At 39.6% G+C, this 24,585-nt stretch overlaps 1 protein-coding gene across 1 annotated transcript in view; it reads left to right on the top strand.

The window, feature by feature from the left end:
* Positions 1-618: 618 nt before the first annotated feature.
* The window catches only part of ALDH1A2 (aldehyde dehydrogenase 1 family member A2), an 87,107-nt gene continuing 63,140 nt past the window's right edge, over positions 619-24,585 (top strand). Inside the window, exon 1 of the mRNA XM_090270664.1 lies at positions 619-1,494. Within this exon, the coding sequence (XP_090126790.1) occupies positions 1,378-1,494 (117 nt within the window). The 5' untranslated portion in view covers positions 619-1,377. The remainder of the gene's footprint in view (positions 1,495-24,585) is intronic.

The raw sequence follows: 24,585 nt of genomic DNA, 5'->3' as shown, positions 1-24,585 counted from the left end.
TGGCTGACACATAACATCCAAAGAAATGGGGTACTAAGGGCTCTGAAAATGGCATTTAAGAATCAGTAGGCCCCTGTCAGGCTTACAATGGGAGTGAGGAAGGGAAGTGACCTATAGAGGTCTTTTCATTTGCACCTGGGATTTAACCCACTGAGCTCTAAATCCATTCTGGTATGGCGTGTCTGGGTTCTGACCTTTAGGCTCCCACAAACAAGAAGAAGTCTTTTTGGAACTATGGGAACATTTAAAATATGGGGTGTAAATATAGAAGCTCAGCCCCAAAGAAGTAGTTAAGTGAGGAGCCCAATGTTTGCGGGGTGATAACGGTTACCGTGATGAATAAAAAAAGCAAAACAAGTGTTATTTTTGTGTGTTTTGGGGTGAGGAGCATAAGCACTGGAAGAGGGGACCTGAGAAGAAAGATTGGAGGGGCGAATGAAACATGCAACTATTAGCAGCATGTGAGGACCAAGGCCCGCATCCCCCCAGGCGCAGCCCGGACAGCCTGGGGCGGTCCCGGTCGGCAGAGGGCAGCAGCTGGGCGGGAGAGCCTGCCCAGGGCCGCGCGGAGTCTACCGGCTCAAGGGGATACTCATTTTGAGTGTGGGGCGAGGGACTCGCACTCATCCTTAACCGTCCCCGACCTTGCGGTCAAGGCGAACCTCGGGCTCGGTTGCGGGCAGTGAATGTGTCCGGAGGTCGTTGCGAAGGACCCCTACGTCCCTGCCCGGGGAAGGAGAGCTAAGGGCGCCCCCTTCCTGGTGCCCGAGAGAGAAAAGGACAACCGGAGCCTGGAGGGCCTGGGACGCTGGTGGGAGGGAATCTCTGCGCCCCCTGCAGCTGCGTCCCGGGCTTGTCCCGCAGACACCACGCTTCCTGTTCTCGGCGCCGCGTGAGCTACCGGCGGTTGGGGGACCCCCGCCAGTCCCTTCCCATCCCGCTTCCGGGGCCACGACCCGCGCCCGCCATCGGCAAAAAGTGCGCCTCCCGCCGAGGCTGTCCCGGCTGGAGTGAGGCAGGCCCCGCTCTCTGAGCCCCCTGCAGCCGCGGCACAGGTTCGAGTTCCGCCGTCGAGGACAGTGGCGGCAGCGTGGGCGTGGACCAGCTCCCACAGCCAGCGGCGCTGTACGCACTTGACCGTGGGCCGGAGCGTCGGGGCTGGCGGACGGCAGGCTTTATGTAAATCCAGCTGTGCCTCCGGTCCTAGGTAGGATGGACCAACCCCCGTGCCTCGGCCCTCACGTCCAATAAGAAGAGCCCCAGCTTGACACCTGCCTATATACAGGCGAGCGCGCCCCCGGACCGCGGACCGCGCGCACAGCCCACAGCGCCCGCACAGCCCACGCCGCGGGGCCAGCGACACCCCGACCCGCCACCATGACTTCTAGCAAGATCGAGATGCCCGGTGAGGTGAAGTCCGATCCCGCCGCTCTCATGGCGTCGCTGCACCTTTTGCCGTCCCCCACGCCCAACCTCGAAATCAAGTACACCAAGGTAAGCAGCCAGTGAGAACCGCCCGTCCACGGAGACTTTCTAGAACCTTCCTCACTTTCTCTGCCTGTTAGGGGGTGAGGACAGCCTGACGGGGTTGGGGTCGCCTGGGCCAGCCTGTCACCCCGCGCAACAGAGGGGACACCCCGTTCCCGGTGTTGGGGCTTCTGAAGTGCCACAGGGGCCTTGGGACACTTCGGGGATTTAGCACAACCTGAAGCGTGGCACTGAGGGGTCGCCGTCAACGGCTTTTCTCACAAACCGCATCTGCCATTGCCTTCTTGGGCGATGCTCAGGGTCCCGACCGCTGCGGGAAGGCGTCGGCACCGCATTGACTGCGGAACGGGGGAGGAGGGTGTCCCGCCTGGTTGGCCACGCAGCCTGGCCGTCTCTTCCCGGTCCCCAGCCGTCAGGGGTCTCTTGGCCGCCAGTCCTCGCTCAGGTGCTCGGAAGTTCCGACGGTGCGGAGCGGCTTTACCGTAGGAATTGTCAGACACGCCGCGCTCTGGCCGCCTTCACAGATTTCATGGAAACCTGGCTGCCGAGAGTACAGTAGATCCAATGTCAGCATTGCATTCCAATTTTGTAGGCAGCGGCAGTTTTCCTGGAAAACTTGGAAAGTCTTTTTATTTGTGTAAATTAACAGCTTCGCTTTTGAACTGAAAAAAGTATAATATTCTTTATAACGAGGTCTGACATGTTGAGTTTGCCAGGCAGGAATTATCATTATTTTTTTGCACCACATTAAAGAAAGAATATGTGTTCGCTACCTAATACGAATTGAATTTACTTTCTTTCCATCAATTCTTCATAGAAAATTTTTATTATTAATTGCTCATATGGGGAATTATAGTGTTATAGCATTTGAGGGGAGGAAAATGGGATTTAAAGTCATGTTTCTGGGAGTTCATTTTACAGTTTTCTTGTTTGATTTTCTATTTCTTTCCGTTTATCTCTACCCTAAACTTCTACCATTAACTTAAACACACACTGAGCACACACAGTGAAGTTAAAGTTGTTTTCCATCATGCTTATTACAAGATAAACAAAATTTTGTCCAGAAGTAAATTGTTTGGTTCTGACTTAATGGTTGAAAGAAATACGAAAAAACAACATCAGAATATTGAAGTTTTACTTGCATTGAGTTTTAGGCTACAAATCAGGGGGATTCATGTTTTGAGTGCCCATTTAGATGAATTTGATGTACCTGTTAGCTTTTTTAGGTGGTGTGACAAATTTTTGAAAGCCATTTTAATGAGAGATCGTTAATGGTTACGGCCATTTAGGCATTGTTTGCATAACAATAGTGCCCATGTGTGGCATATCTCTGGGTTCAGGAGCATGCAGGGAAAGCCTACAGCATAAAAGTTTTGTTTTATGAGGGTCCCTAACCTCTTGAGTCTCACTTTAGAGTTCTTAACATACAAGGTCTACCTCTAAGAGAGGACCTAATCCTCAGATTTGGGAAGGTTTGATTTTAGTCTTAGTTTTGATCATATTTTCCTCACAGCTCTGAAAGGAGTTTTGGGTATGCAGTAGGTATCTCGGAATTTAATTTGGAAGCTCTTCCAGTCCTCTTTTTCTCTAACTGTGCCTGCCCTCTTTTTTTCTCTTGTTCTCCCCCAGTAGGAAAGGCAACTGATTTATAGGTAATTGAAGTCTTTAATGTGGAGTCTTTTCGCTCAGGGGAGACTTTTATCCAGTATCCACTTTCCCACTTATTACAAAGAAAAACAATCAGAAATGAAATAATGGATTGTAACTTGATTCTTTAATTTGTGGGGAGGAGGCAACTTATTTTTGGCTTGACAAACAACCCTCATAAACACTGAGTAATACTAATCTAAAGGTGACCTCTTTTCACAAAACCTTGTAAAATCAGATATCTGTGAACATTCCCAGCACCTTTCCTCCACAACTCTTTAGTGAGACTTTTAAATTTTCTGAGACAAGGCTTGTGGGCAAGCAGCTTTTTTAACGTAGAGCAGAAGCTGCTCTTTTGGTAGCCGAGGGTAATGGCGAATGCTGATTTACTTAAAAAGGAAAATAAGATTGATGGAGAGTTTTTTAAAAATTCACTTATGATCAGAAGCGAGGGAAATTATATTAGCAGTTTTCAGCAGAAGAATGAACAAGGTAGAATGGACAGTTAGTCCTTTAGAACACATATCAAATTCACAAGGAATTTCTGAAGGCATAATTAATGGCTAAAAATTATTATGCTGGAGGGCTTGTTAAATAATGCACAAGAAAGAAACCACAATATCTTTGTCAGAAAATGGTACAAAACAAACATAGATGAATCCTAATCATTTTTGTCTTGTTAAACAAATACATCTTTAGTGAGGGCTATTGCTATAGGATTTTAAAATATGACTTGGTAACCAACATAAAGCTACTACTGAGAATTTCAAGTAGCGTGCATTTAGAAAACTTTTCACTGTGACCTGGTAATTTTCTGTAATGTTTCATCATTTCTCACTGTTTTGAATTTTTTAAGTAAAAGGTGAATGGGGGAGATAATTAGAAAAAAAGTTGCTGCCTTTGTTTGCCAAAGGTCTTGTGAAAAGACTCCAAAATTAACGTCCAATCTCCAAGGATCTTGAAAGGGCTAAATTCCAGGTTTTGTATGTATTGACTTTCAGGCAATTACGTTTAGTTTTAAACATAAGCCGATCTCTCTAAGGTCCACTGCCCATTTTAGACTAATAATCAATGGTAATACCATCTTTGGAATACGTCTATTTTTATTTCCCTAGTAAAGCAAGCTAAGACCCCAAGCTTTAAAAGTGACTTCTTATTGCAGAATATGTTAAACAAACAAACAAAAAAAGACTGTTAGTCAAGAAAGCGTGATAACAACACCAGCATGAAGGAGCGAGTGGACTACTTTGAGACAGAAAGAATGTATACTGCCTTGCTTGTGTCCTAAGAAGAATGCTTAATAGCTAGCATAGGAGTGTGATTTCTTTTAGCTATGCTTTTATGAATTAGAGGTTTTCTGGGTTGTTTCTGTTTTATCAGTCTGGTTTTTAGAATTTTTGCATAGCTGAATATATCACAGAAGTACACACATTGTAAAATCAAGTCTAGCACTTGACTGACTGCTTGGAGCTACAGAGGTCTTTTCCGGATTCTCAGGTCTTTGGAAACTTTCCACCTTAATGCCAGCCCTCCCTTCTCCATTGTCTCTATCATCTCTTCTGGTTCTACTAGTTCCTCTGTGCTTCCCCTGCCCCCTACAACCCCACTACACACACACACACACACACACACACACACACACACACACACATGTCTTGCACTCTTTCTCTGTTGATCACTTTTTCAGCAAACTAATAGTAGTGTGAAAGGTTGTTTTACTCCAGCATCTAGTACTGTGTGGAGTTAGAACAGAGGGAGGAAGGGGGGCATTTATGGGCTACTGACCTACTAAACTAGAAGGGAGAAAATAAAAGGCAGTCAGCTGAAAATCAGAGCTAATGTGCATTGCGTGACTACTATTTATTCTTTTATTCAGTTAACAACTTTTATTGAACATCTGTTTTCTAGGGTCAATTTCAATTCAATTGAAACGATATTTGAGTGGCCTTGTTTCTAACAACTGTGTTTTCGTTATGCTAGCTGGGCTGTGGAAGCATCCACCTTCTAGGAGCGTAAGGTCTTATTAGAAGTATTGAGTGTGAAAAATGAGTTGTCAGCCTGGGATGGTTGAGTTGATCAATGTAAAGATAACAATAATGACAATAATACTTAAAATACTTACCTTGTTTATAGGGTCTAATGGTTTACCTAGCACTTTCATATTTATATTACACATATTTATATGTATAATGATTCTTGCAATAACTTTTGATGGAGAGAGAGTAGAAGAAGAAATAGGAATAATCGATAAGGAAGACCTTGACCTTGTCTTAAAAATTGATAGCGTTTTCCTCACTATATCCTTTGCTTTTCCTAATGGTCATATAGTTTTTTGAGAGAAAGAGAGATTAAATCTTTATTTTTTTGTGTTGCTACTACTGCAGACATGGAGAGAATATGGATTGGTCTATGCCTCTTAAGGAGCTTCCTTTTGTGACTTTTGATGCCCTGACTTTGAATTATTATTTTTGATGTTTCTATGGTATTTATGTCTGCGGCAAGATTGTTGCCTATCCCAGGGATCCAGCCATCCTTCCTCCCTTCCTTCCTTTATTACTTCCTTTCTTTCTCTTTCTTTTTTAAGATTTTATTTATTTATTTTTAGAGAGAGGGAAAGGGAAAGAGAGAGGGAGAGAAACATCAATGAGTGGCTGCCTCGTGTGCGCCCCCAACTGGAGACCTGGCCTGCAACCCAGGCAGGTGCCCTAACTGGGAATTGAACCAGCGATTCCTTGGTTTGCAGGCCGGTGCTCAATCCACTGAGCCACACTAGCCAGGGCGGGATCATTTCTTATAAGATGGGGTGGGTCTAGTAACATCCAGGCCTCTAATCAAGAAATTGTTAACCAAACTTTATGTTTAGAGGGGACCTTGTGTTTAAAAAACAACAAAACAAAACCTGTTTTTGAAATTGTGCAGCTTTTTGATGTTTGTGTCATCTCCATTTAACCCAGGAAAGCCAACCAGCTTCATTGCGAGACCTGAATTAGGTCATTCTCCTGAGGTCCTGCCTGCCCTGACGCCTTCTGCTGTATGCTCTGTGTTACCATGTGGACTCATCCTTTGCTGAGGCACTTTTGTCTTTCTTTTTCTTCTATAAAATGAGGAATTAGTTTATTGATCTGAGGTAGAAGATAATATGATGAGCCTGTTCAGCGAGCTCTCATTTCCTTGTAGCAAGGCTTACGAGAAGCCAGGAGTGCATAATTAGTATTAGGCAAGCAGGATGATTAAACCCTGACCAAACCCAAAACATCTCAAATACCAACACACACAGTTCTCTCTCAAGTCCTTCGCAGTTGGGTAATGGAATACAGATAATGGTGCACATATCTGTCCTTTTAGTTACCTTAATGACAGCTTGCAGGGGTCAGCAAACACATACTGTCAGCCTAATTTTGTAAATAAAGTTTTATTGTAACACAGCTGCACTCATTCAGTTACATATTGTCTATGGCTACTATTGGAATACAATACAACAGAGAACACATGGCCAGCCTTTTAAAAAACTTTATAAGCCCCTGACTTAAAAAGAAAGGCTCTGAGTTAAAATAGGCCTTTATTCAAATCTTGGTCAGATATGTGCTTAATTAGCTATGTGAATAGTTATGGATGGTGTCTCCTTCACTGGGTGTCAATTTCTACATCTGTCAAAATTTGGATAATATTATCTACCTTACAGGGTTGTTGTCAGGACTAAATAAGCAAGTGTGTGAAAGTAAATGGCATGTAATCACAGCCAAGAGCTAATTTCATTTCATTTTTGTAAAGTGATGATTATATTTTTAGTTCCAAATTATACCATTAAGTAGGATCAGAATTGTATGATCAATCAAGTGTTATGAACAGGCCATTGTTTACTATTTCAGTTAGTTGTAAGAGTTTAATATTCTGCAAGGTGTGTATGTTTACACTGGATCTTCATCAAAGGTTTCCCTACTAAGGTCTCATCTTTACTAAAAAGTCACCAAATCAAACAGTTTCTCAGCCAGTCCGGTCTTGTACCACACAAAGGTGGTTAGGTCAACAAGGGACCATTTACTGCAGTGGTCCTGTAAGATTAAAATGAAGTTGAAAATTTCCAATCCCCTAGTAATGGTGTAGCTGTCATAATGCTGGAGCCAAAGGCATTGCTGTTATGTGGCATTTCAGCCTATCCATAGTCATGCTGTCAGCTAGAAGTGCCTGGGGCCGCTTACCTGGCCCTGGGAGTTTCCCACGTGCCCCAGGGCACAGGAAGGTCCTGAGTAGTGAGCGCATACCCTAGGACTTCACATGGGGTCACTCTTTATTGGTGAATTTAAAGCATAAGAGGGGGAACTTTTAAAAGCATGGAAAGATTTAAAAAAACAACAACAAAAACAAGTAGTCTAAAATGGTCAGTTATCTTAATCAGCCAAGATCTCTAAAAAAAAGGAGCCGAAGTGAGAGGAGGTGGACTGACTCTTTATCCAGTCACATGACTGGCATTGTGTGCATTCCAGATAGCCTTACTAGAAGTGGATGCCTCAGCAATCGCAGCTTAAATCAGGCACTTGCATTATAAAAAGAAAAGTCAAAAGATAGGGCTTAAATTAGAATTACCCGTGTGTTTGTGGTGATGCCGGTGTAAACAAACCAGTCGTATTAAAGTAAAGTGCAGCTTGGGGAATATAGTCAGTAATTTGTAATAACTATGTATGCTTCCAGGTGGGTACTAGACTAATCAGGGTGATCATTTCATAAGAGATATAAATTTCTAATCACTATGCTGTACACCCAAAACTAATATACTATTTGTATGTCAACTGCAATGGAAAAGTAAATTTTAAAAAGTATAGACACACATTACAGTAGTAGGCTATCCCATCAAGGTTTGTGTAAATTAACTCAACATTATTCACACAAGATCAAAATGGCCTAATAATGCATTTCTCGGGAAGGTATCCCCGTTGTTAAGCAATGCATGACTGTATTTTAATAATCAAATTAGGTTTCTGACACTTGTGCCAAAATCCAGAATTAATATGCCTCAGTATACCCAACTGACTGGGCCTAAATGTCAGATTACAAAGAACCATTTCTAGTATTTTTAAGGAGTTTGGACGAAGATGGTGCCAAATCATTGGTGCATAAGTCTAGGAAATATGGCAGCATATGAGGACATTCTCAGAAAGAAGATGTTATTTGGAAATGGGAAGGTATATTAAGTTATACAATTTAAAACTGAGGAGACTTTCACTCATCCTAACTGCCCAATTTTGCGGCACTTCAGCTTCCAGAAAGTAAAAACACCATGCAGTGATTATTTTGAAAAACCTAGTATTTCTTTAATTTCTTTTTTGCTGTAACAGGTCATTTCAAAGCCAATCATTTCCCTTCCAACACCAAGTCTAATATATACAGAAAGGATTGTCACGATGTCACCGTGCTTAATTTTTAATTGCCTTTTCAGACATGTCTTTGAGCTTTATTCCATTTACCTTTCAGATATATGAGATTATTCATTGGGAATATCTCTTGCATTTCTGTATTGCTTGATTTTTGGCCCTAGTTATGTTCAAATTGTTTCCCTTCAAAATCTTAACTCTAAATGAGTTTATTTACAGCAAGTCTCTGTATGTCACCCGATTTGGAAATAATTCCAACCTTTGAAAATTCCGGGCATAATAATAATTGGGTGCTTCCAATTATTTCCCTCTGTTTACAGAGGTCAGTAAACACAGGGATTTACTGACCTCTGTAGAATGTGATTGAAAATTAGAATGTCATGGGTGAACATCCTAATTTTTATTATGGAAGGAAACTTTCCTTTTCCTCCGGTTCAGCTTCTGTTACCACTGGAAGTAGTTATCTGCTCTGTTTCCTTTCCCCGTCACATGTTGTCCCTTGAGTGCCCAAGTAGCAGTTTCTTTATTCCTAAATCTCTGGAAAGATAAAACCTATTGTCCAGCTGAACCTGGAACCATCTTTCTCTTATTTAGAAGAATTTAGGATATCATTGATCCCAAAACACATTCCAGTCTTGATTAAAAAGTATAGGGAAAACTTTTAAAATAATTAAAATATATTTTTTGTGTATTTGACTCACACATAATTTTGATTTGTCTAGACTAAGTTTTCTGATTTCAAATTCAATGATTCTTAGGATTTTTTGCCCCAGGTCACGTCTAGGGGTTTCTTTTTTAAAAATAATTTAAATATATATATTTATTAATAAATAGAAATATATTAATTATGTTTTTCCATTTTATTTTATTTTAATTGAATTTATTGGGGTAACACTGGTTAATAAAATTATATAGGTTTCAGCTCTACAGTTCTATCACACATCATCTGTATATTGCATTCTGTGTTCACCACCCCAAGTAAGTCTCCTTTCATCACCATTTATCCTCCCTTTACCTTCTACCTCCCTCCAACCTCTGTAGAGGTTTCTGAAAGATTAAACTGAGTCCAAAAAATGGTATAGGTTTTGTGACCTTTCCCAAAGGTAGGATAGAACCTCCACAGGTAGGATGGAACCTACCTCCGCAGAAGTGGATCTGGTAAAATATGGTGGATTTAGTAAATCCACTAACAGGCAAAAATAAACTATTTTCCTCCTCCCCAATTCCCCAGCACCAAAACACACACCTGATCTGTGGGCTGAGGTGTGAGTAATGGTGGAGAGTTGATAGTGAGAAGGAAGAGGGGAAATAACACCTTGCCTGGGAAGACAGAATGATGAAATGTCTAAAGAATCTACAGAGGATATCTTAAAGTCTCATTTCCCTAGGTATGAAAATTGGACTTCCTCACTGAATCCTTTTTAGGAGGACATCAGGAACCAGTATGAGACTGGTTAAATTCCCTAGCAAGCTTGAAACCAGTGAATTCTGCCTCATTTATAGTTTAGAGTCTGGTACCCAAACGTACCAATGTAACTTTTCACAGGGAAGGTTATATCTAATTGTATTATTTTGGGGTCATTTTTATTTTTAACTGCAGCCAGGGCTACCCATTTGCTTCCCTGAATTTATTTATTCATTTATTCATTTGACATTTATTAGGGCCTCTTGTTTATAAAGCACTGTTAGTCACTGTCTGGCACGAAGATACACAGATGTGGACTGTGCCCTAAGGAGGCCGGAGAGGACTCCCATTTGCGCATGGGCTGAGGACGTGCACACAAATAACTATGGTGCGAGACAGAAGATGCTAAAGGCTTGAGATGAGTACACTGTAAGCACCATGGAAATTCAGAAGGTAAAGAGCTGTTTGTGGCTCAGCAGGTCACCAGCATATTGTGTTGTTAGACATATTTGACAGGAGATGAAATATTTCAATCATATAGAAGATGACAGACAATATAACAAACATGTACCTATACCCAGATTTGTTAGTTCTTAACATTTTGCAATGTTTGCTTCTATTTTTTTTTAAGAAATACAGTGAAGCCTCCCCTGTGAACTCCAATTTTTCTCTCTCCTTTCCCCTTCCTTCCTCGGAGTCATTTATCTTTCCCGTTCACTAATAGTATATACTACTGTTTTGCATGTTAAATCTTTGTGTATAAATGGTAGTATAGTGTATATATCCTGCAATTTCATTTGTTGGCTTAATATCGTCAAGATTCACCTATGTTGTTCCATGTATTTGCAGTTCATTCATTGTAATTGTTGCTTAGTATTCCAGTCCTTGAATGTATCACCATTTTTAATTCTTCTGCTATTGACATTTAAGATACTCCTAGCATTTCACTATTATAATAATGCTATGTTAAACATTCCCAACTGTATCTCCTTATGCACCTGTGTGAAAGACCTTCTAGGATATATACTTAGAAGTGATACTCCTGACTCATGGGGTACACGTACCTACAGTTTAATTACAGATTGCCAAATTTCTGTTCAACACAGTTTTCACTGCCACCAACTGTATATCAAAGTTTGCATTACTCTGCATCCTCGCCTGTACTTAAGAGTTCTCATGCTTACTAATAATATAAACTATAGCTATTAGTAGCTATTAATGATAATGATGGGATATTATATTAACATCCCCATTTTATAAGTGAGAAAACCAAGCTAAATAATTTTTCCAGGCTGAATAGCTAGTAGGTGGCAATTTCAGGATTCAAATAATCCTCTTCCCTTTCTTCTCAACAGTAAGAACAAGTACAAGAACCACAGCAAAGGCAATAAAATTTGAACTCTTAGTTTAAAGCTCTGCTGCATGTTTTGCAAGGTAATCCCGAACTCAGTTCTCTGACTACAAAATCCAAACTTAATTCTAGCTACCGTTAGCAACAATTTCAACCTGACATAAAGATGAGAATGCGCATTCGAAGTAAAAGAAGTATTGATATACAACACTTTAGGTATAGAATCACCTGGGTAGTTGCGGATTCTTTAGGCTATGATAAAGAACTGTGTTTTTAGATTCTCACTGATTGGGTAGTCACACATGGCCCTTATTAACGTCTGCTTCTTTGTTTTTTCATTCAATAAGCGCTTTTCTTTCTTATGGTTATTAGATTGACTTGCGAGTGAGGAGGATATGTGAGACTGTTGAAAGCGATTACATTCTTTCTAATGTTTCTGTTCCCTGCCATAAGCCATCATTTCATTGGAGAGACACTTCTCAGAGAGTTGGGTGGTTATCTTCCATATTGTCTTTCATGAACAATCATTTTTCACTAAAGCTTAACTACTATTAGATCTGCCTGTAACCCAGTGGGGATGCAGAATAGAGAAACAGAGTAGTCCCCAGAAATTCATGGAATGTCCAAACTTTAATAGAGTTTCAGTGACAGAGGGTGGTGGTGATTGGGACACACAATTAATGTTTCATTGTAAATGGCTAAGAAATCCTATCTAAAGAAACTGCTGACAAGTTGTCTTCTTTAAGCCAGATCTTAAGAGTTTCTAGATTTCTCTGTCTTCACTTCTAGAGAGAACACATTTGTCTTTCTCCTGTACTTCTCAGCTAAACTTGTCCCTTCTTATTGTTTTCATCTCCTTTCTTATTTTTATGCACTTGGGCTTTCTCTTTTGCTTCCCTAAGTATTTCTTGCAGGACAGGCCCTTGATGACTCTCTTTCCTTGGTTAGACTCATTACCTGTTTTCATTAAATGGCTAGTTATGCCTGGGAATCTTTGTAGTCGCTCTTCCAGCTGTTTGGCCTAAATGGTCCTTTGGGAAACCAGAAGCAATGAACCTGGAATAAGCACATTTGACTTCTGCGAGCCCTCTTGAGAATTTAGTAATTACTTAATGGATTGAATTGGTGACATACAGTATTCCAGATAACACCCCAGGTTGCATTAAATTAACCTTCACAAATGGGTATTTATTGGTGTACACTTAAAAGACTACATGTGTTGGCTGTAATTGCTCTTTCATGCTTCTCCATGCTGATAGTTCATACTGAGTGAAAAATTTCTCCGATTGAAACCTGGGTGGCAGTTCTGTCCACTTAGTGATGTGTGTCATTGTGCTCAGCACATTGAGCATAAATCCTGTCCTGTAAACAGCAGGGAGACTAAATGAGGTTTGCCCACATTCTGATATCATTACCAGGAATTCCAACCAAAAAAGACAGGGCTTAGAAAAGAAGTACACAAAACAGAGATTTTTGGAACTCTTGATGATCTGAATTAAAGAGAGAGGTTATTGTTCAACATTTAGTATAGATGCGTACGGACAAATATGGGTACAGAAACTACATTTAGCTAAAAAAGAAACCAAACATTTTGCTTTTAATGAACACTTGCCAAGTCACTGACTCAGTTTTACAGAGAGCTTATTTATGTGTCTAATTGTGAGTGGTATAAAAGGATGGCTATTGAAATAATGAAGCTATTAAAACGATGGCACACTTTTTGCATTCTCGAAACTCCTCGTTATTTCAGCCAACTAAAATTTACACCAATTTTAATCTTACAACTTTTGGAGTTATCCTGCAGTTTTTTTATAGTGACAAATTACATCTGAACACACCAGCTCTTTTGCAAGAAGCCTTTAAAATGTGTCTTTTTAGGTTTATTTCAGATCTCCTCTTTTTGTTATTACTGTTAAATAACTTGTACATTTGATAATGTCCCATCACGGATCCCAGGGATGTCCTTATAATTACCAGTAGTCGTCCACAGAAATCTTTGTTAAAGGTTCTCCTCATATATGTGAGTGATTTAGCAGTGTCATAGAGATCCACTGGAAGTCAAATTTTTTTGTTTTTGCTAAAGACTTATAGGACTAGAAATTAGAGCAATGACTCCCAAGAGAATTTGTCCTTAAATCTTAGGGAAAACTAATTTTAATGCTTGGCAATAGCAGTAGAATGAAGAGGTTTGTTGGCACTTTCTTCCAAACCACATCAGTAGTTTTTCTATTAGCCTGAGCTCATGAAAACCGTGGCTGGGCGGGTTGGGTAAACTCTGCAGAGGGAGCTTGTCAGAAGCTTACAGCTTTTCACTTGAGGCTAATAGAGACTTAGCACTTCGCAGGTCAGTGCCACTGCTATTTGTCTCTGACCTAAGAGATCTGGAGTTCTTCACATCAAAACCACATCTTGCTGAGCAGAGATCAAAAGTAGGAAGGTAAGGATTCTGCCAGTGATTTATCATGCCAGGGAGAGTGATCAGGCCATATGGGGCCACTGCAGATGAAGTTGACATTCTGGCAGTTTCTCATACAGGTCTCACATGTAGTTATGGCTAGTTTTTCTTGTAAAGGAATTCCGGGTCAAGTGGCAGCTTTCAGTGGCATTTCTTAGCAAGACATACCTCCAACGTGAAGTTTATTTCAAAATCAAACCCCAGTAAGGTTTTTCTCCTGTTTTATTTAAATGGCAAACAGGCATTTCTCGACCAAATATTTGAAGCTTAATTGAGCTTTTCACTTGATGTTTCCTTTTCTTTTTCCCTTTTCTGGGAAGGTGCCTATTTTAAAAAAGGAAAAGAAAATTAAAGAAAAGAAAAGAAAAATTAAGGTCCTTTGAGGTCTACCAAAAAAGCCCCAAACAAAACAAAAACAAAAACACCAAAAACGAAAAACCCACCTTCCTAAATATTAGATGTGATTTTAAGGTAATGAAATTGACTCTATAAGATATGCACATCTAGGCTTATTAGTTCATCATCATATTTTATTAACTCAGAGGCTTTGGGAATGGTTTACTACAACTATTACAATATAATTCTAGGGTAAGGAAAGGTAATGCATAGACCTTTTTGCATAGTTGCATGACCAAGAACCAAGGGGAAGAATTTAATCATTTAAGTATAAAATAGGTATAATTATGTTTGAAAATATTTGCTAAGATTTGAGTCAAGGGCAAAAATTGTAATTTTAATTGAAAAACAATTTAACAATCCCTCTTTTCATTTAAGTATATTAACATATACATGAAAACAATCATGCTACATAAAATTCAGCTTGCTTTTTGTTACTGTGACAAGCAAATGTTTAGTCTCCTGTGGAGAATCACTTATTTATTGGTTCAAAGGCTTCTTCAACCTTAGGATATGCGCTGGGGTGTTTTAGCCCCCCTTTGGAACAGGATGTTTGCTTTGTAGCATAAATGAAATATGATATTGGCATTTAAATGCAGTAGTTCATGACATTAACTTCTAATTCAATTGAAGATCCCAGTTGTCTCTTTTGTGTTTTACTTTTTCTTTTCTAAATAAGATGGCCATAAATGGAATTAATTATCATAAACGGAATGGGCATTGGTGGTTAGAACTAGATCTCATTCTGTAGTCAAAATTCCCTTGATTTCCTGAGGTATCAGTTTATCTGTTTATATACTGGGAATTACTTTGACTGATGAAGTACGTACGTCAGCTCTGCTGGGAGCAAGTTTAAGTATAATAATGAAATGGAATTACTCCTGGCATCCTTGGAACATGTACACATTTATGAAAACCTGGTAGGGTTGTAAATAAAATATATAGCAGTTGAATTTTAGGAAAATAATGAATACTTTTAAAATAAAGTACTCCCCATGATTTGCAAGTGATTTGGGACATACTCATACTGAAATTTAATTCATTGTTTTTCTGAAATTCATATTTAACTGGGCATACTCGTATTTTTATTTGCTAAAATTGGCAATCTTAAACTGTTAAACACATGGTTTGTGACCAGCAAATAAACATCATTTTAATGAAAAATTAATTGGCGATAAGATGAAAGACCAAAGGGATCTTTTAAAATCTTTGCACTTGAATAATGAAGAGTGTAGTAGACTTTTTTTTTAACCCTAGCAGTACTAGTGAATAAATAGGTCAATAAGACCCATTGTAAAGACAGCTTAATCTCCTAAATGAATTGCTCCAGCCTTTTAATTCAAAATCATACAAACAAAAACACTGAGATAAGCTGGGTGCTTTTTCAAATGGGACCCCTGTGGCTTTGAAAATAAACACTTCAGCCTCTGCCACCACCACCGCCACCCCCAACACCCACACCCGCACTCACTAGCCTTTCTGATGTCTTCCATTTGCAAATGAACAGGCTGAATTCTGAGAAAGACAGAAGACTAATTAAACCTAGGGAAGATAGGCAAAGGAACATTTGTCTCCAAGCCTAAAACAGAAAGAAATCACTTTATGTTCTGCTTTCTTAAATCTGGAGGGAGGGAGCTAACGCCCTTTCCCTGGGTTTCCTCTGCTCAGAGCAAATTTTCTGCAGCGCCAGCTCAGACCCTCGAACCGGTGCTTCAGCCTGTCTTCTTGGCAGTCAGGAAAGGGTAGCAAACAGACATTCCAGGGGAGACCAGTTAATGCGTAGGATGGCCTTCACGATCCTAACCTTCTCCCCCATGCTTTCGCTCCGTGTGCCTCTGATGGTTTGGCTATAGAGAGAAAGTGAATGAATGAGTAAGCAAATACAGTGCAAGGGGTGACTAGCTTTTTAACAGCACTAATTGCCTTGAATTGGTTGTTTACATTCAGAATTAGAACGAGTTAAAAGTTGGAGTGCACACTATGCCAGGTTTTTCAGTAATCAATATGTACCTTATGTAATCCTTGTGACCACGGTATGGCATGGGTTTATTATCCTATTTTAGAGATAAGAAAATTGAGCCATAGAAAGTATAAATGACACATCTGAGTCACACCATGTAGTGATCTTTATACACATAGGATTCTGACCCATTAAAAAATTATATAAAGCAATGGGGAGGCAGAACCTGCTTTTAGGACACCTTTGCCCATCGTTGTGGTTAAAGAACCAAAAGACCTCCATGAGATTCAACCTAGGTGCTAGTCAAACCTGGTCATAGGACTAGGGAGCCTGGGAAAATCAGACACTCTGGGTCTGTGGTAGCGCTATCTGGCCACAACGCTTGGAATCCCGAATCAAGTGGACCACTAGGTCTGCCCTCATTTGGATCACAGGTCCCTAGAATTACCCCGAGAGCTCTTTAATCTGAACGACCCAACAAGCCTTATTCTGGGAGCAAGGCCGGGCCCCACCGCCTTACTTCGCCTCCCAATTTACTTGTCCCCAGAAAGACTGGCCAAACTGAACTGTCCTCTGGGGAACATGACTAATGACCTTTTGTCTCTGTCCTCTCATCAGTGTCCTTTCACTTTCAGAAACAGACCTTGAGGTTAGATGTATATGACAGAAGCTGGGTGGATTTCTGCTACCAAACTGCTAATATCTTCACCTATTTCTTTTCACAACATCAACACAGTTTGTGTGATCATTGCACGTTTGTGTAATGTCTTGGCATACAACATTTATTTTAAAATACTCTGGCACACTCACTTTAGATTAATATTTTAAAGCTGTTTTAAAATGTTGCCTCTAGTTTCTTATTTCTTTTGACCTTGTGCTATCTGCATACTTTGAAAGTCTGTTTTGCAGTCTTTCTTACAGAAGTCTTTTCCTTTTTCCTGCCTTTCAGCCTAGGACTCAGGATAAGTGGGGTTTGGGGCATCCAGTATTGGGTCCGTTACTTAAAACCATTAATTGATTTAAAATTAGATTTAATAATTTAGTCCTTGTCAAAGCAAACTTTGTAAAACCATGGTTTTTAACGAGTAAAATATTACACCTATTGAACAAAGACCGTGTCTTTATAATATCAAAACATTGACTTTAAAGTAAAAAATGCAATCAATCATCTAGGTGTTTTCCTATACAATGCCATTTGGGTGTTTTTTTCACTTTTTAGCCAGATGTTTTGGCGTGAAGCAGAGTGAAGAATGGAAGTCAACAGAACCACTTTTGCTCTAAATATCTAGATATTTCAATAAGAAGGCCCCCCACCCTCCATCACTGATCTGATCATTTGCTTCATTATTTTACTTTATATAGGTAATCTCTTTAATTAGAAGTAAAGTAAGGTGGGGATTTCTTCATTCAAGTTAAAAATACTTTTATTACTTTTGATTATAATATTCATTTATATGCTGCTTTACAGAGTAGCATGCTTAGGTGATCATCAATACAATATTTTTACAACAACAGAAATTTAATTTTATATAGTTAACTGGTAATGCTGTTCTTTGTTGTCCATAAATCTCTTTAAACTACATCCGTAGAAACAATGGATCAATCATGTAAAAGGAGATAACTAACATGTGACAAGTCCTCAAACTACTTTGTACTGCTCACTTAAAACTAATTGAACTTTTTTCTATAAATAGATCAGTGTGATTATTGATTTGCTATCTGGTACTCTCCTTTGAGGAGCCAAAAGCAGTTTTGTGGCAAGGTGAGTAAAATTCAACTCTCCAAGGTACAATTTACTGCAGGGTTTAATACAAATCATTTGAAACATTTACTATTAAAATAACAAAACATTTTATTGCTGAAATAAAACATGGCAGCTTTATGTCAAAGATTCATTTCGGATAGGAAATTATCTACACCTCACTCCTATTAATGCCTGCTGCTTTGAGAACTCAGGGATTTCGATTCCCCAGTTAGAAAATTCATGGCTGCCTCTCCCTGTAGTCACGGCCACTTAGCTGTGGGCCGAAACATGTGGTGAGCCTGACTTGTCCTGGATTATCTGACTGCAGAGGTGGCCAAGTGGTGTGGCTTGGCCTGCATGGCTAAGCTTCACTGTTTTGAGTCTTTATCCAAGTAACTGCTGAAACTTATAAAACAACTTAAAGCAACTGTAGATGAATTGGATCCCTGTTAACAGCCAATCTGAATTCCTTATCTCATCTTCACTTCTTTGCCCAGTACTATGATTTATTTTGTCTTTTGAATACTGATTACATGTTAGAACATGGGGGAAATCAGATGAAGCCAGGAGATCTTTCTTACTTTCTTTTAAAATTAAAACTTTTCTATATTTTTAAAAACTTAAAAAAATCTTTAGTGTATTTTTTTCCATTTCCCTTTAGTCCTCTTATAATCCCCTCACCCCACAGGAGATCTTTCTTTAAGGAACATAGGAAAGGGAGAAACTTCCATTTTAACCATTAAGCCTTAGGCGCATTCACATATTATTACCTTGATTATACAACAGCTTGGCAAGGTAGATAGGCCTTTTCCCCCTTATTTTTACAGAGAAGGAATGAAAACTCAGAGTTTGAGAGTCTAAGATCCTTCAGGATTACACAAGTAGTAAATGCAGACTGGTATTTAAGTGGTGATCTTTCAACTCTAGTATTTCCATTCCTTATATAAGGAATATAAGGGATGCATGCAAGATACCTCAGTCTACAGTGAATTTCCTTATTTCTCTATAATTTGTTTTTCATGCATAGACATAGTCCTCATAACATCGAACTTTCATGATTGAATAAATTAGACAATTTACTCAGTCTCTACACTTGTCTTGGAGAGAATGGACTTGCATGTTACTTTGTTATTCTGATGGTCTCTTTTGAAAAAAAATTATATAAACCAGCTCAGACACCTTGAATTGGCTTTCACAAATCTCACCTTTATGATCTTTATGTTTTAATCAAGGGATACAACTGTATACTCTATTTAGGCTTCAGACCCCGTCTCTTGGACACTGTGAGACGTATACGAGTATTCCTTTCAGGTGCGGGAAGGAACACTTTTGTTTGACAGAAAGCCTTTGCTGCAGCAGAGTACCGTCCTTGTTAGAGTTCTCAAAAGCATTTCACCAGGAAGTAAATAAAATTTCTCAGATGGAGAAAAATATATGACATTTCCTGCCCAGGTGCCCAGAATCTAGGATGCTATGAAATATTTAAAGAAGGAAATTGTACTCACAGTTTTGTTTTTTTTTTCTTTTCCAAATGCCTGTGTGGAGTGTCCTAATAAAGTACCATTATGAATTTTTATTTTAATTCCCTTAGCTGGGAGAAGAAACTGTGAGCCAAACATCTGTGACCATTTTATAAAGACTTTGGCATTTGATGCCCTTTTCTTATTCAGCCTTGGATAACTGTATTCTGCAGAGAAATGAACATATGAAAAAGAAATCACTTTGATGCATGCAATCGTGAGCAGTTCCTAAATCAGTCAAGGTTGGCCATTCCCTTTTTCCTCTGCTCATCCCAAACCAACCCTCCTGTAAAAAGTCATTAGGATAGGTTTTGAAGTCCCTTTCAAAACCTTAACTATAGCCCTGTGGTTGTAAGAGTACAAATCTGTTCCTTAATATGCCTAGGAAAATAATTTTCTATCTGAGGATCACAATGGTCTGGCTTCTGTCTGTCCTCTGGCAGAAGTCCCTGGTTCTGTACCTGGGAGACCACGGCACATGTCCCAGGACCTCACCTCTATACAGAGTCACGTTAGGAATGTAACTCACCACTGCTTCCCTAACACATTTTGCTTTCAAGAAAGGAAATGAAAAATTATTTTGCAGTCACCTGTGTTGATTGTGCTGAAGAAAAAGGGGACTCAAGCACACTTTCTTGTGCTGAATAACTTTCAGGAGGCATTGTGAAAGAGATGTGGTGAGGATTGCTCATAGTCCCTGGCCAACCATCAAGTCTGCTTTCTAAGGAAACATCAGCAAAAATTAAATTTAGAAAAAGCGCTGGGATGAGAATCAGGATATGAGGATTTCAGTCCCTATTCTGCCATTAATGGGGTGGGTGACCTCGTGCAAGTCACTGGATTTTTGACAAGTTCATGTAACACTTTCCATGTGCTTAGGTTATGTCTAAGGCACCCTGCAGTTCTGTGTATCTCTTTCTTCCTAACCAATGTGGCCTCCACCATATTTAGACCAAGTAAAAGATATTCACTTATTAGTGCATTTTAAAATCGTGCTTCGTAAGACTTGGCCGTTGAAGTATGATCTTGATACACTACTTGGTTTCAAAACTAGAAACTAAAACCCGTTCTTTTGGGGGGAGGTGGGATATTTCCAGTTCTTGGTTACTTCGCATAGGTTTTAAAATGTTTGTTTTCCAGCTAAATTTCTCTTTTTTCAAATGGTATCTTTCTAGTACATGAGTTGCTTGATCAAGTACTAGACATAATTGGAAAAGGAGGCAGACACTTTTGAACCCAAAGGATGGACTCTGCTGTGGGCACGGAGATATGTTATTCAGATGGTTATGAAACATCAACACGCACAGAGAGAAGGAACAAGACAAACCTACAGTGGTGTCACAGAACTTCTGATAAACTTTCTTATTGAGCGCCCACTAGTGGCCACATGTGTTCTATAGACAGTGCTTTAGATACACAGTATTGGAACTAGGAACTCTTTAGGTATGACATCTTCCATTCAGCTGGTTGCTTTCTAAAGTGCCATGTTAAAAGAAGGAGAAGAAGGAGGAGAAAGACGGGGAGGGAGAAGGAAGGATGGAAGGAATGGAAGAAGAAAGGAAGAAAATTCAGAAGTTCAACCAAGAAGTGTCGTAATCAATTAACCATGTCTGTGGAGGTGCTGAACGAAAGATTTATATCACAAGTGTCTTTGGTTACCAAGTCTGGTTCTCTCATAGACAGAGAAGCGGGATTGGAGAAGCTGGGAATATTTAGTGTGAAACTGAGACTAGAACACAAGCCCTTCACCTCCCCCTCCTATCAGGCAATAGTGGCTCCTGGTTATATTTCTTTGAGGCACACAGATGATCTGTCTAATATTTTACAAAATTAGAATATAAAATATATTTTCTTTGGAGCATATTCGTAGTAGGTATTCAATAATAAATATTCTGAATGTTGTGACGACATCATGGTATTGGAGCTGTTGGTGTATTGGTTTTCCCCACTCCAGTGCGGAATGCTTATTTCAAGGACAGGGGCTGATTCTTACTTATTTCTATATCCCATAGTGTTTGACCTATAGTAGGTGCGTAAGAAATGATTATAAATAAAGGAAGAATTAATGACTTCTAGGGAGACAGAATAAAGGTGCTAACTGCCTCTCCTTTCACCTGTAACTCTTGTCCCTCTTTTTTTCTTTTCTCTCTCTGCTTTCATTCTCCCAATAGTCAGTGCTGTGAGTCGCCTACTAGCTTTAATACACCTTTTTAGAAGATAATATTTCTTTCATTTCCTCTCTTCACAGAAATGAAAGGTGACATGTCTTCATTATAAAGAAATAGCCTCAGCAACTTCTGGAAAAACTCTAGTGGTTAATCAGTTACTTTTAATATAAATATATATGCTTAATGCTGAATTACATTGTAAAACTCCCAGGCTGATTTATGGCCTCAGTCTGCCTTAATTAACATCGATTCTAGGGGAATAGTAAATGGGAATGGCCTTCACAATTGAGGTTGAACAATGAACTCTCTGGGTGTTGTCCAATTTGTAACATGATTTACATGAAGCAAGCCCTTCCCTTCCTGGGGTTATCCCTTTTTCATCTGGTACTTAGGACAGGTTATATATAATCCATAGATAGGAACATTTGCTGTCAAATACTTTTGCTGATTTAGAGCTAGGCCACAAAATGGTCACTATTAGTAAGGAAGGGGGAAAAAACCTAATCTGAGGCTTTGCAGGGATTCCAGCTTCTCACTATGTGTCATCGCTTGTCCAGTCTCTGGCGTTTTTACGAAGTGGCCATAATGAAAGTCAGATTAAATGCATGGGATATATACATTTAATCAACAGGCATTGGAGTCTGCAGTGCTGGAAGAATTATAAGAGCCCTGTGAATGCAAATTTATTGCAAAAGAATCCAAGGGGTGGGGGAATGAATGTCTGCTGAATGGTACTACCTGACACGGGACACCAAAAAACTTTCCAGAGTGAGTGATTTAAGTGTAAGGTTTGGCTTGTAAAGCTGCCAGCTGCTTGGTTTCAAAACTTGAAACATTTCCAAAACATTGGATGAGGCACTTTATATGTGCACTAGAGTAAATACTCTGGTTTTACTGCCAATTTAAATGTGCTCAGTTTACAGTAATGAGCTTGTATAGGCATTACCTTGTTTATAGAAAGTGGAACAGGAAGAAATGAACATTAACCATTACCAGTAGCAATTCCCATTGCCTTCTGCCACAACACCCATGGCATGTATAGTTTCTCCCAATGTGGGAACATGTCACAACTGACATTGGTGTGTACTTGGCTTCCATGCCATGTTGCTTCAACAGAGGAACAAATTCTGTAATTCAACATGACTTGGTCAAGGCTGCTCAGACCAGTGGACTGTTTCTTACTTCTTTTCCTAAAAGAGATATCGACAGCATTCTCAGATATAGGAGTCATGGGACGGTCAATAGGTTGGTACCCTGATTACACATAATTGAGTTTGTTTTAGCTAACTCTGTTTTCTACAGTTGAATCAGTCGTGGGAATTCTTTTTCTCTTACAAAATTATTTGGGGGTGCTTTGATGCTCTACATGGAAGCAGGGGCCTTTCTATTTTAGGATGGCTGGCATAGCCCTTTTGTACTCCTGGGATGATGTGCTGGAGACAGGCAGATATATTTAGCCTGAAAGATATAATTTGCTCAGCCTGGAGATGGAAGAACATACAGAAATCTATGGAGACAATAGCAAGTACAATGCCTAGAAGAGAGTAAGACACTCAGTAAAAACTGCCAAAGGAGATAAGAGAGGAAGGGAAGAAGGGAAGGGATGGTGTTAATAGGAAGAGACCATGGAAACCCCGTATCTTAAGATACATATCCTCATGAGTTCAGTTGTGTTTAGACTAGACTCTATGAAACAAAAAGGTCCCTACCAATTACCAGGGACTCTTTGTCTTTATTTCTGCAATTCTTGCATGGCTTCTGAGAACCTTTTGGCCCAAGTATATATGCTTATGAATATCAGGGTTATGCTACTGAAGGAATAACACACTTCCCCTACAGTATGACTCCTTCTCCGTTGTGTGGGGATACTAGCGACATGCAGAAATTGGCCAAGAGCATGATGCATTTCTGTAGATAGCAGTGTTCTGATAGTCTGTGGCTATCAAATTGTTCTCATGCCACAGGCTCTGTATGTTTTCTAGCCGGTCTTGCTTTAATGCTTTTTCTAGCAGTATTTTCATGTTGATAAGAAGAAAAGAAAGCTGGTCGTTCAGCACTGATTAGTATAAAATATTGAATACCTGAACTTATATGGGAAACAAGTTCCGCCTCTTTCTGTTTTTTCTTTTGTGTCCTGTCTCTGTCCTTCTACCCTATACCTCCCTTCATCCTTGGTTCCCTTCTCAATTCATTATTTCTCAATATGAAACATATAAGGCTTATTTTTCTCAGTCTCTTCTGTCTTAACAGAACTATATATTTTTAAAAATAAATATTTGTTTTCTAACACTTTTTCAGTATTCATTTTTTTCTCTTAAAAGTCTCCTCTTCCTGTTTTTTTTCTACATTATTGTTCACTCTCTTTAATCACTGATCTTTCTAAATGTGATTAATTTATAACATGTTAAAATTTTTTCTTTTTCCTTGTGCCTTCATTTCTATGACTGACAAGCTTTATGAGTTTTTGATCTGTATACCCTGACTCTGGAATTTCATGATTTCTGGGCCCTGCTTGCTTGAAGCCACCCTGCTTACTCTGAAGTCAGTGCTGTGGTAGAGGCTCGTGCCCAGGGCACAGGGGCCACTCAACCACTGAGACTGCTGGTAAGGGTCTGGGGACTTTGTAGAGGGCAGAATAGAAACTAAACTTGATTATCTTCCTCCTCTGTCACACTCCTGAAAGCAGGCTATCGGATAATCTTCAGAGAGGAGCTAAAGTTAAGGAAGTTGGGCTGGTCAGGCTAGCTGAATCATTTTTATTAGGGATAGAGTTTCTTTCTTCTAACTTATCCATTCCCTACCCCAGGTCAAACTCCCTCATTATTTCTTGTTTCCCTGAAGTGTTCTAACATGTCAGCCCACACCGATATTTTCCTTCTCTCAAGAGGAGTCCTGCGAAGCTTATCTCTACCATTCATCTTGGCACTAAATCATAGAGTGTCTTGCATTATTTAACTTTCCTGAAAGTAATCTTGTCTTTGAAACAAGATTATCAGCTTCAGGATAGCAGAGTACACATCTTCTGTGGATTTTCAGAGTACCTACAAACAACTCAGTGTTTCGAATAGCCCTTTAATAAACA

The sequence above is a fragment of the Furipterus horrens genome, unplaced genomic scaffold (genome assembly GCF_987537825.1).
Source record: "Furipterus horrens unplaced genomic scaffold, mFurHor1.1.pri manual_scaffold_3, whole genome shotgun sequence".
Classification (NCBI taxonomy): domain Eukaryota; kingdom Metazoa; phylum Chordata; class Mammalia; order Chiroptera; family Furipteridae; genus Furipterus; species Furipterus horrens.
Note: the sequence above shows the minus strand (reverse complement) of the source record. Positions and strands in the feature narration are given on the sequence as shown.